This window comes from Sinocyclocheilus rhinocerous, unplaced genomic scaffold, assembly GCF_001515625.1.
Source record: "Sinocyclocheilus rhinocerous isolate Xijiao unplaced genomic scaffold, SAMN03320098_v1.1 scaffold189, whole genome shotgun sequence".
In the NCBI taxonomy this organism is placed as follows: Eukaryota; Metazoa; Chordata; class Actinopteri; order Cypriniformes; family Cyprinidae; genus Sinocyclocheilus; species Sinocyclocheilus rhinocerous.
Window position 1 is genome coordinate 276,527 of NW_015667354.1, and position 13,160 is coordinate 289,686.

The following is a 13,160-nucleotide window of genomic DNA, read 5'->3' on the forward strand; positions in this document are numbered from 1 at the left end:
ACCCATACAATGTTTTTTTTTTGGCTATTGCTAAAAAATATACCCCAGCGACTTAAGACTGGTTTTGTGCTCCAGGGTCACACATTATTAATAAGAAGTGAACTGTTCTGCATTAGATTTTTTTTTAATGATTTTTAATAGAATTTCTTGGCAACACAGCACTGTATAAATGTTTTCTCAGGTAAACTAAAATGTGCATCATTTTGTTACATCAAGGGTCAAATCAAATATTAATAGCACATTAAAGTTAAAAGTTACACACTTTTTACTGTGTGCACTGTACAGGTCTGGTATAAAGAATGTTTTTGCTCAGGTGGCCGAAATGTCCGGCCAATAAAGAAAAGTTTTGCTCAGCAAGAAAAAAAATTAGAGGGAACATTGTTACCAAATATTTACAGTATGCATTAAACCAACAAGACTGGATGAAAAGTAAAAAAAAAAAAAAATGCAGCAACTTGCATTCAAGTCACACATCATATCCATATTTACACAATTTTAGTCATTTGTTTGCACTGCAAATCAAGTTACAGCATTTAACTGATCTCTCTCTTTTTTTAAACTGATACACTTTGTTAAAAGAAACAATATTAACGCAAAACTGCAATAGCCAAAAACAACCAAAACCAGATTTTTAGAACTGGTTTTCGAGAGAAGCCTTTAAATACCCTCCAGAGGACTTCATTTCTGAGCTGAAGATCACAGTCAAGAATGTGTCCAAAGTGTACTTTTTTTGTTTGAGTGTCATGTTTGCAGTGTAGGAGTGGGAATGAAGCAGACCTGTAAAAGGCCAGCAAACTTGACAACACCCCAGCCGAGACGTTTTGAATCCGGTTCCACAAGACTCATCTGGTACACATCCACAGCCAGGAAGCGCTGAGCTTGAACCCCATCTTTACTCACCACCATGCAAGCAATAAGATCACTGTTATCTACAAGGGAAGAATAACGTTGAATAATTGAGCGTTAGTTCCAAGGGTCCTTCAACAAACTTACATAAATCAGTAAAAAACAAGCCATAAGGTCAAAGTCCAGACTGTGGATGGGAACACTGTGTAACAACTTCGTGCATTCAAAACAAACCCAAGCGAAAAATTTGTAATTGCAAATATGCAAGTCCAGATCTGACGGATTTCGAAATTACTGCCTTAGTAGCCTCTGATCACATGCGTCAGGAAATTTAACATTAAAATTTTGAATTCAACCACCTAATCTATTTCCAAAGAAATAGTAGGCCTTGCACAACTAAGTATAGTCATGCACTTCCTATTATAAAGCGTGAATTCAATCACATTAAAGACTCAGTAACTGAGTGAGTGTTAACCTGGCATGAAATCAGATTGTACTCAGACATGCGGGAGTTTTCAAAAACACTCCAGTGAGTCATGACCTACACAGTACATCGCAGCTACTCGCAGGTGGGTGGAGAGGGGGGTGGGGGAAGAAGGGGAGGGGTAAATAAGAGAGGTAGGTCATGAACGTTTGAAGTTGGTTTCAGGTAGACCAACTAAACTAATAACTGAAACAGCATTGTCACAACTGAGGTACTATGACTTTGTACCAGTTTCTCCCTGAACTTCCTAAGAAGTCACACTGATGGGTTGAGGAATTACTTCAGAACTGAAAGAGTAAACGCTGCTTTTCCTTTTAACTCGCAGCCAACAGCGATGACAGAGAATTGTGTTGCCTCTGGGGAAAATGATCTGCTCTTATACCAAAGAATATACACCGTCTGACTAGTTAACCAGCCAGCTGAGGCACAGTAGTTCTCCATTTTTAAAGCCACAAATACCATGATGCACACCAGCTCTGTGGAATCTCGTATCCTAAGGGCAATCAGGATACACTTCAGGGTGCTTACATGTGGTTATGTTGGTTGATTCATAATGAAGTTGTATTTAAAAAAAGGAAAAGGAACAAACAGCCTTCACTTCAGTGTCTATAAATGGCAGTGGGTTTATGTGGAAGCTGGGAGACTTCATTCGAATGAATATAATGAATCATTCATACTTGTGTACCAGTTTGATCAATTCAGGAAAAGGGATCTTCTCTGAAGAACCTGTTTAGTAATCAGCATCACTAAGCAATAGTTAAAGGGTCATGAAACCCTAAAACGCATTTTTTTGAGATGTTAACATATACAGGTTGCACATCAGTGAAAACAACAATAGCACTCGTTATGTCTATTTTTAAGGAAAAAGTGGTTATATGTTTAATTTCTTTGGAGCCATGCCGGTCTCCTGGTTCAAAAAGCAAAGTTGAACCAACGTCATGAAAAGTGACGTTTATGCATTAATTTGGAGTGGTCATTTGCGGCCGTGGCTGGAGAGTACGCGTCTATGGCAAGTTTTCCAAGCTGTTCTCAGTATTATTCATGAGAATGAGCTCTTATGATCCAATCACTGCTCTGTATTATGCATGAGGTTATCTTCCAGTGGAGAATTCAAATCTCATTAAAGAGCTACCGTGCTGTCAGTTTACCTCTGTAAACATTACCGTAACAATATTTAAGAAGTAACAACACGTGGAAGCGCGCATGAGAGAGCAGTTTCTGCAACAACACTTGCTGTGCGGATCGCAGTTCACATATGGACCGGCGCAAACGTGTTTCAAGTTTTTGTGAACATATTTCATATTCTCTGAAAATATGATATGTTCATGTGCTCTAAACATGAACCAGCACCATGTATGCGCACATATCATGTATTCTTCAAGTAAAATACACGCAAATAAGCGCACTGATACAGCGGTACATCTTCATTCGAATGAATATAATGAATCATTCATACTTGTGTACCAGTTTGATCAATTCAGGAAAAGGGATCTTCTCTGAAGAACCTGTTTAGTAATCAGCATCACTAAGCAATAGTTAAAGGGTCATGAAACCCTAAAACGCATTTTTTTGAGATGTTAACATATACAGGTTGCACATCAGTGAAAACAACAATAGCACTCGTTATGTCTATTTTTAAGGAAAAAGTGGTTATATGTTTAATTTCTTTGGAGCCATGCCGGTCTCCTGGTTCAAAAAGCAAAGTTGAACCAACGTCATGAAAAGTGACGTTTATGCATTAATTTGGAGTGGTCATTTGCGGCCGTGGCTGGAGAGTACGCGTCTATGGCAAGTTTTCCAAGCTGTTCTCAGTATTATTCATGAGAATGAGCTCTTATGATCCAATCACTGCTCTGTATTATGCATGAGGTTATCTTCCAGCGGAGAATTCAAATCTCATTAAAGAGCTACCGTGCTGTCAGTTTACCTCTGTAAACATTACCGTAACAATATTTAAGAAGTAACAAACACGTGGAGCGCGCATGAGAGAGCAGTTTCTGCAACAACACTTGCTGTGCGGATCACAGTTCACATATGGACCGGCGCAAACGTGTTTCAAGTTTTTGTGAACATATTTCATATTCTCTGAAAATATGATATGTTCATGTGCTCTAAACATGAACCAGCACCATGTATGCGCACATATCATGTATTCTTCAAGTAAAATACACGCATATAAGGGCACTGATACAGCGGTACATCTGATCATGAACGCGATGATAAGACAGCAAACAATGATAGAGACCGAAAATTCAAAGAAGAGTACACAAAAAGTAACTATGCCTTTATTCTTTCTATTTTAAATATATTTTAATATTCATTTGTCTGTATAATGAGTGTAGTAGGCCTGTGTATTATTGGTTGTTTTCTCCCCTCTTCCCACACTCTACACTTCCACTTTTCCACAGCTTTACATGCCCATTTCTGGAGTCTTTTTTCAAATCTAAGGTGTGAAAGACCAGTCCTGAAACGGGGGTCAAGACACTTTAAAGCAAAACACAACTAAAAATTTTGTGAAATATAGTACATACTGCAGTATACTGCTCTGAATAATCAATTAGTTTCATTGAACTGATTAACTGAAAATAAATAAATAAATAAAAACCTCACCAAACCTGTACAAATTTCTTTTTTCTCTCTGTTTAACGCAAGAGGAGATTGTTTTGAAGAATGTTGGTAACCAAACAGCTGATGCAGGGGCGTAGCAAGCTTTTCAAAAGTGCGGGGGATGGATGTGGTTTGTTTATTAACAATAAAAACGATGAATACAGTGACAGAGGGGTACATGATGGTCGTCACTGACTTCCACTGCATGGCAAAAAATATTATGGAAGTCAATGGCTACCGTCAACTGTTTGGTTAGGAATATTCTTAAAAATATCTTTTGTGTTAAAAAGAGTAACAGGTTTGGAGAAACTTAAGGATGAGTAAACTATGACAGAATTTTCATTTTTGGGTGAACTATCCCTTTAAGATGTCGTTGCCAGAAAAACATTACATAAAAATTCCCTCATATTCCAGGTTATTCATGACCTTGGGAATCCTGAAGCAAGAGTAAACTAAACAATAACTTAGAAAACGTGAAAATAACCTTTGGCACACAATAAATGTAGTTTACTGCAGGACAAATTGCTCACTCTAACCCTGGATGAGTAACTGAATCAGACCTTCCAGACACCACCAGCTAAATTAATATACAGTTACATCCTGTGTAATTTCATGAGAAAATGTAATGTGCATGTCTATTTTAACAAACCCCGATTAATAGAAGAGATTTCAGCTCTCAACCAAAGTGGGGGTGGGGTGTTACATGCAAAAGTACCATGTGACTAAGTGTTTAAGGTGAGAAACTTTTTCGGAGAACTTCCTCAGAAAGTGTTCACATGTCATGTGCATCAATTATGTACATGCATGCAAAAAAAGGAAACAAGAAGGGCACAAAATACATTTGAACATGTAGCTGCAACTCCGTTCAATGTTTCAGTTAATGTGTTCTGAAAAAAAACAAAAACGGCAGCAAAGAGTGGAAAATATTCAGCAAGAATTCATGTTCACACAAAGTTCACACAATGCACTGTGCTGTGTCTACTGTGTTGTGCGCATGCATCATTTCCTGCACATCTAAAAATAACACAGATCAGTGGCACATCAGGTTCTCAGGTCGATCTGTCTGTCTATCTGTCTGACTGTCTCTCTCGTCATTTGATAGCGAGGTGCTTGTTCCATCCACTCACTGATGAGCCATTCCAGGATGCACAATAAAAAAAGAACATAAAAGGCCAATGTTATCACAAATCATGATGGTGCAAGATGAACCAGCTGTAGTTACTGTGAAGCTGGGGGATGTACAAAAGATTTTCCAGATATGAAAATTGGAGATGATTTTACGTTAAAATGCTTTGCAGAGATATAGTGGGGTTCAAAAGTCTGAAACCACTAGAGAAAATCATTAGCATTAATTTTATAAAATTTTATTAATACACTTTTTCATTATAAATTATATTACCAGCACAATCATTTGGGTGAAATGTTAAATTAAGAAAATAATTAATTTTAATATTTGGTTTGTCCCCATTTTGCTTTATTTACAATAGGATCTGAGCTCCATGAACTCCACAAATTTGTATAAAATCTGATGATCATGCTATCCAGCAAGAATTAAGCTTATGTCATAACATTTTTAGGATTTTGAAAATTTCAAGACGAAGAAATGGTTCACAAATTCATCTGAATGACTCATTGGATTTGTTCAGAATCAAAATGGTTCAATTTTTGGATTTAGAAATTTTCAAAACACAGAAATGGTTCACAATTATTTATTTATTTTTATTTATTTTAAGGTTTTTGAAATGTTCTAATGAACAAATGTCTCACAAATTTTTCTGGACAATTCATCATTTTTAGGATTTCAACATTATCAAAACATAAAACTTTTTTCATTTTACATATATTATAAATTCGATTCTTAAACATTTGGACCCTACTGTACTTATAATATAATCTTGTAAAACTAAGTTTAATGCCAGACTAACAGACTTAAATCTTTATCAACTTGACCTAATATTGCTCTTCACAAACGAAACCGGTTCAAACCCAGAGCGAAAACAGTCAGCCCTGTTTAACCCTTTTATGCACAAACGGCTGAGAGACAGGAAGCTGCAGTGGGTTGATTTTGGCAACAAAATCTGAGCTTCCTCCCACCTGCTCACACTTCCAGGGCTCGTTCTGCCCACTCTCTGACCCAGGCTGTAGGTGCTTCTCAAGCAGCCTTACTGTTAGACATGAGATATACTGGAAGAGCTCAAGGCTGCTGCCCACAACAGCTACACCAGCTATAGCAAAGACCTCAGCGACAGTGGAAGGTCTGAGTCAGTTGTCTTTGCACACACCCCCTCTTACCTGTCAAAGTGAGACGACCTGAGTTAACCAGGACACCTGGACACAAGAACTGAGCTGGAGGTGCTGAGACCAAAGGCCTCCATGCAACACATCAGGGGTGAAGTGAGAATCGGTTAACAGTGCAAACCCACAGATTGCATAAAAGAGCTGCATAGGCGACGAGAGTGCGATTTCATCATGTGTGGTAAACACTTCGCGACTGAGTGTGCGATACAATGAGGAAAGTCTTAACATGGAACTCAAAACCAAGGAGATGGTCGCAGTTCATGAGAAATATATCGATTCTACATTCTTTTCCTATTAAAACTCAACCGAAGGGCTGCAGTTTCATCTTTATCTAACTGCACTTTATCTGATACCACAGAAACAAGAGCTAGCACACAATTCAGTGTATGTGAATCACTCAGCTGTAGATGTTTGTTATCAAGTTATCGCAAAGATTCACATGAAACTGAGTAGTAGTCCTTTTGATGATAAGGCAGGATGTTATGAGCGAGGTAGGATTTATAAGATTTCAGCTATAAAATCATAAAAGCAACCAAATTAAATTTTTTTTAAAGCAGATTTGAGAAAGCATAAATGCTAAGAAAATCAGGACTCAACAACAACGTCATCGGGGGATGTGAGGTCACTGAATCTTACATTTATTGGACATAGTTTGTAACTAAATCTATACATTATTTGGTTGCACCAGTTGTTCGTAAGGCAGAACGTAGGTAGTAGTTCGTAAGCTCTCCGTAAAGTAATGCGTAGTTGCATAATATGACATTTACCCTAAATCATCCAATAGAAACCTTCAAATACGCGCACAGAACTTGCTTAAATGCTATGAATTTTAATTTATCCTTCATTCTAACTTCTTTTGCCTCACGTATACTAATGGTAAAAACAAGTTTCCATTAAAAACGATACATTAATAACATTAGTCTATATGTAAGCTATATTTATATGTAAATAACATTCAGAAAATGTAATTGAAATAAATAAGGATCAATAAATACTGAAAGAAAAAAAACCCCATAAGAAATGCCATTTATTTATTATTTCATCTGAAATGCGCAACACGGACCGAAGCGCATAGAGGCGCACTGTAGATGGGGTGTTGAAGACGCGCTAAAAAAAGAAACAAAGTACGTTTATTCACATATTTTTCTCTCTCTTAATATGTTCATGGGTGTAAATGTCAGCAGCATCATATATGCCTAAAGTAGGGATGTCAATTTTCGAGCATTTCCATGATCGAGCGTCGTTTAAATTAACGATCAATTAATCGATTAATCGTTAACTTTAATGCAGCAAAATGCGTCTATTGCAGCAGCACGCAGTCACCGGCATGACAGGATGTGCAAAAGCCACGCTTTCTCACCCGAATTAAAGGGGTTTTAGTCTGAATAAAATGCTAGTAGCAGGATTGTAAAATGAATAGATGTGATTATGATCATTTGATAAAATGAAGAGAGTGCGCCGTACGTTTGAGATCATTTTAGTACATTTAGTACGTTTAGTACGAGTACGTTTTCCTATCCCGACACGGGGACCACTGAACGCGCCTCTTTAAATGGTTTCGTGGTGCTCGTTGTTGTATTTTAAAACACAATTGCAATGTTTTCAACTGACATTATGGCATTTAAAATAAAATTATCCAGTGTCGGTCACAGCGCCTTTTAATTGCTGTTTTGAATCCAGTAATTATTTATTTACAAATTATAAGCTCTGATTATGACAAGTGTGGTATAAAAGCTTTGTTTATTAGAGGAATAATTGGTTAGCTGGAAAATGTTACATCGCGACCATGCTTTTGGATGCCGTTCGAGCCCATATAGCCTACATTCACGCGGCTTTGTTCTGGTTTGCCGGTTGGTCACGAATTTCCACAAATTCAATAATATTTAGGCATTGTTTCTTTTCCTAAATCCTCACCGTCTAACCCTCTAATTTCGCAGGTTTATTTTATTGTCATTCACTTTTTATCAGTTTTCGCATCTAAGGGAAATGAAAGATTTCATGATAAATCTTCATCGATTTATTAATTTGTTCCCTCATTTTACTTAAATCATGGGTTATTTAAGGAACAAAATTAATGAAACATGGACAGTGGCCACAAATTAATAAGTCGTAGGAACGAATTAACAAGTTGTAGGAATGAATAGCCTATCTGTCCTGTGTCCCGCAGCCCTGCAAAGCGCAGAGCCCGATATGAAAGAATTATCTGGGGAAATGACTTAGTTACTATATTTCTATTGCTTTCCATGTTGAAGAACTTTGTGTTGTTTCTATTTTAATGTACTTTTAAAGTTTAAATCACATTAAAAGCTTAATTTGTAATTATGAGTGAATGATGATGCATTTATATACCGTCACCGTCACTCACAGCCGCTCGCACGTGTTTTGCGCATGAGCCGCACGCAGCCCAAAATTAAACTGCTTAATCGGCCATCGATAGCTTTAATCGATTGCATCTTTTATCGACAATTAATCGATAATCGATTAATCGTTGACATCCCTAGCCTAAAGGATTGCATGTTGTCGGGTAGAAGAAGAGCATATTGATGCAGTTCACTCGTCTGCTATTTTATTCCAACCGTTACTCCTGACCAGACGCTTCCATAAATATTTAGTTTATACGTAGAGTTGCACTTCAACTAAGTGTAATGGTGCAACGAAAAAATATTTAGTAGTGCATAAGTTGTAACTTAGTGCCCATTTACATCAAAACTAGGCTAAGCTGGTGCAACCGGCCCCAGGCTCTCAGCAGTTATCCAATCACAAAGCACTGGGCCAGCTATCCAATCAGAGCACTTTTCGTATTTCGGAAGGAGGGGTTTCACTGAAACAGGAACTAACCAGCGCATTCAAGGAAGTTAGGTGCTGCAATAACGTAAAATATGTGAAAAATAATATGTTTTTGGAACAATCAAGGAAGAAAATGAATTCAAGTACACCCTAAAAACTAAATCAAGACTTTGTAAAAGGATATAATAGGACCCTTTTAATCCTTGTAGGCCTAAACATTGGTTTTCTGTGATTAATTGAACATTGTTGTCATGTGAAAATCATTGGAAAATCATATGCCATCTCTTTTATTTTTGACATCAAAATTGTATTGTAATTGTGAGTTACATTACAGTAATTACCCAGGTAATGCATTACAGTTGTAATACCCAGGTATTATGACAATTTAAATGAAAAATGAAAAATATCTATTTTCTGGCACACATAAAATATACTAATAACATTTATCTGTCCTTAAATGTATTGCTTTTTTTGTTGAGAGTTCAGCCAAAAATGAAAAATCTGTTGTCATTCCCACACCCTCAAGTTGTTCCAAACCCTTATGACCTTCTTTCTTATGTTGAACAAAATATTTTGAAGAATGTTGGTAACCAACAGTTGTTGGTAGCCACTGACTTCCATAGAATGGAAAGAAAAATACTATGGAAGTCAGTGGGGACCAGAAACTGTTTGGTCACCAACATTCTTCAAAATATCTTCTTTTGTGTTCATCAGAAGAAATTTATACAGGTTGGAAACAACTTGATGGTGAGAAAAAAAAAATGTTGGCAAAGCAAACAAAAACCTGAACGAGCAGAAAATTTCCTTACAGTTGAAATTTTAAAACTGGAAAATGTTTGATTTCCAAAACCAACTTATTCAGCATTAGGTTTATGTGACTGTAAAGGCCTTACTGAGGTCAAGCACATCATCAGTCTTGATGAGATCTTCTGGTCGGGTGAGAGGAAGTTGAGTTTCTGGTTCTCCCTGCAGCTGTAGGGACAGCGAGCGCAGCATGAACACCACACGGATAGCCTGCAGACACACACACACACACATTCAGCATCAATGAATCTTCCTGGAATTTATGTCCTACATGAGTGCTAAAAGTTCTAAATATTCTTTAAAATATTTTCAATGTATCTCAAATATTTAAAAAATTATCAGTGTAACTGAGTGTCTTGAGTGACAACCCAGAGTCATGATATCAACGTTTCAGTACTGACACCTGTGAAATTTTACAACTCTTGGCACCACTTTCACAACTAATACAATATTAAACACAATCCTTTATGTAGAAAGTTAAATATTAATGAAAAATAAAACAGTAAAACAACTGCTCACTTAAGTAAACAGTGCTTAAAATGTTCTATGTATACATATCAAATATAAAATAACACTACTTAAATGCCTGCTATAGTCTTCACTGAATGATTGACATCCATATAATAGTACTAATTAAAGTTTTACTGAGAATTGCTCTGTAAATAAATGCAACAGTTTATTTTTTTCTTTAGGCCTAAACTTGTGTTCACGTTTAACCAATAAATGCATTTGACCGTCATCACCAAAAAAGCATATGTCTATTCAAAATCAGCTGCTTGTCATTCAGACCAAATTAAGTCAATACTCTATCAGTGTTTGCCCTGCCATTATATTAGGGGGGCAGAAATATTACTATTGTTCAGTAGAATGTACGTAATAGGCTGCTACTACTTGTCTATGCCTTAAAAAATGTAAATACCCAACACAAAATTTCTGAGCAAAAAATCATAAGACTATTGTAAGAATAAATGAAACTTGTTTTTATGCTTTCAAATAATTAGACATGCTAAAACTGAATTTGGTAACAATAAAACATAAGGTTGGGAATTTTTGTTAAATTTTTAATAAACTGATGTTAAATTGTTTAAGTTTTCTTTAATTAATTAGACATGCTTTTTTATTAATAAAATTTCATTTAACCATTAAAAAGGAGTCCAGAAAAATGGATCATGAGAAAAGGTTTGGTGAGTATGTTTAACAAAAAAGCCAAATTGTTTGACAAAAGGCCACAAGACCCACCCATATAATACAATCTGAGATCTTTCAGCATGAGTGTATATGTTCATCACTGACCCTGCGTGTCCTCTCGACATCTCCACAGGGCAATCGCTTCACAAAGTCAATGCCGGTAAGGGGGGTGCCAGTTGGAGGAAGTAAAATGGATGCATCCATCATAAGATACTCCACGTTTAGGGGCTTATTCTATACACACAGTACACATAAACAAAGAAAAAATGCAAAAACATTCATCACTCTATGAGCTTGTTGATCCTGGTCCACCAAACACAAACATTTATTTTGCTGGCCAAACAGCCTCTTGGCGTTTGTCGTTAGTTCAGTGCGAGCATGACAGTTAAGTTTCACAACATTTTAAATCCAACAGCCATGAATAATTTACTCATTCTCATGTCATTTCAAACCCAAATGACTTTCTTTTTTTCTGTACAAAAACACTAAAGGTTAATTTTTAAAGAATATCCTGGCCACTCTTTTCAATACAAGACAAGCTACACATCAAAAAATTTGACAATATGACTTCAATTCCATACTATTTTATGGTCTGTTTTCCACAAAGCATACGACTTCTAGAGACTAATATAGAGGAGTCATGTTGGCTTTTATGTTGAAAGCTCAAGCCCACATTATTTATAATTGCAGGAAAATGAGTGAGCAACTACATTTTTGTTTTTAATTTTTTTTATTCCTTATGAATAAATGAGCACGAGTAAATGGCAATATTTTTTTATTCGAGCTAAGCTAATTCTTTAAGAAAAATAATACTCCCAGGAAACACTTTTTTGTAAGAGGAAGTAGTATAAACATAGGGTGCATTAGTCACTCCTTATCCAGTAAATGTCTGATAGATAAGAGAGATTTCCTCTCACACAGAGGCAGGATGTGTTGCTGTATCTTCAGGTTATAACAGACCTGCAACAGTGAGGTTGCAAAAAAGACAACATTTGTATGTTTAGTAAGGCAGTTTACCATCATGCTCCTATACTCATCCTCAAACATGTCCAGGAAAATCTCCTCCCCCTGCAGGAAGAAACATTACAAGGAAAAAAATTACCATAAAAGAAAACAAGATACACGATACACTACTCTTCAAAAGATTGGGGTCAGTAAGATTTGGATTAAAATGAAAAAAATGGTTTTAAAAGAAATTAATACTTTTATGCAGTAAGGACATATTAAATTGATCAAAAGTGACCACATTTACAATGTTACAAAGGTTTAGAATTTCAAATAAATGCTGTTTATTTAAATTTAGAATTGTCTATTCATCAAAGAATTCTGAAAAAAAAAATAATAATAATTAAGCAGTACAACTGTTTTCAACATTAATGAAATTTTTCTTGAGCAGCAAATCAGCATATTAGCATGATTTCTGAAGGATCACGTGACACTGAAGGCTGAAGTAATGGCTGCTGAAAATTCAACTTCATCCTCACAAGAACAAATTACATTTTAAAAATATACTGGAATAAAAAACATTTTAAAACCACATTAAAATATTTCACAATATTACTGTTTTTACGGTATATTTTATTAAATAAATGCAGCCTTGATAAGCTTAAGTGACTTATTTCTTGAACAATTAAAAAAATTTTGAACGGTAGTGTATATTAAAGGGGTCATATGACGTTGCTAAAAAGAACATTATTTTGTGTATTTGGTGTAATGAAATGTGTTTATGCGGTTTAAGGTAAAAAAAAAAACACATTATTTTCCACATACTGTGCATTATTGTTTCTCCTCTATGCCCCAACTTTCTGAAACGCGTCGATTTTTACGAAGCTCATCAGTCTGAAAAACGAGGTGTGCTCTGATTGGCCAGCTGTCCAGTGCGTTATGATTGGCCGAATACCTCAAGCGTGTGATGGAAATGTTACGCCCCTTACCATATTGTGATGCCCTGTCCGGCCGGAGCGACGAGACAAAAACGTTAAAACCTATTATAAACGATGTATTTGTTGCATCCAGTGGGGACATAATTATGACGGATTATAATGAGTTATACTGTCTTTTTTTCGCGTTGTGTTGCATCGCGCCGCGTAAACATAAAACCATGTCTGAATTTGTGATCGGAGAAATGACAAACAACAAGCACTAC

At 36.2% G+C, this 13,160-nt stretch overlaps 1 protein-coding gene across 5 annotated transcripts in view; it reads right to left on the reverse strand.

The window, feature by feature from the left end:
- Positions 1–13,160, reverse strand: part of clec16a (C-type lectin domain containing 16A) — a 59,572-nt gene that overhangs the window by 16,564 nt on the left and 29,848 nt on the right. For 4 of the 5 annotated variants that reach the window (XM_016545648.1, XM_016545645.1, XM_016545647.1 and 1 more), the window contains 4 exons: positions 12,032–12,082; positions 11,120–11,248; positions 9,916–10,036; positions 778–929 (listed from right to left, as the gene is read on the reverse strand). In XM_016545648.1, coding sequence (XP_016401134.1) covers positions 778–929; positions 9,916–10,036; positions 11,120–11,248; positions 12,032–12,082 — 453 coding nt within the window. The remainder of the gene's footprint in view (positions 1–777; positions 930–9,915; positions 10,037–11,119; positions 11,249–12,031; positions 12,083–13,160) is intronic. The other variant, XM_016545649.1, reaches the window with a different exon arrangement.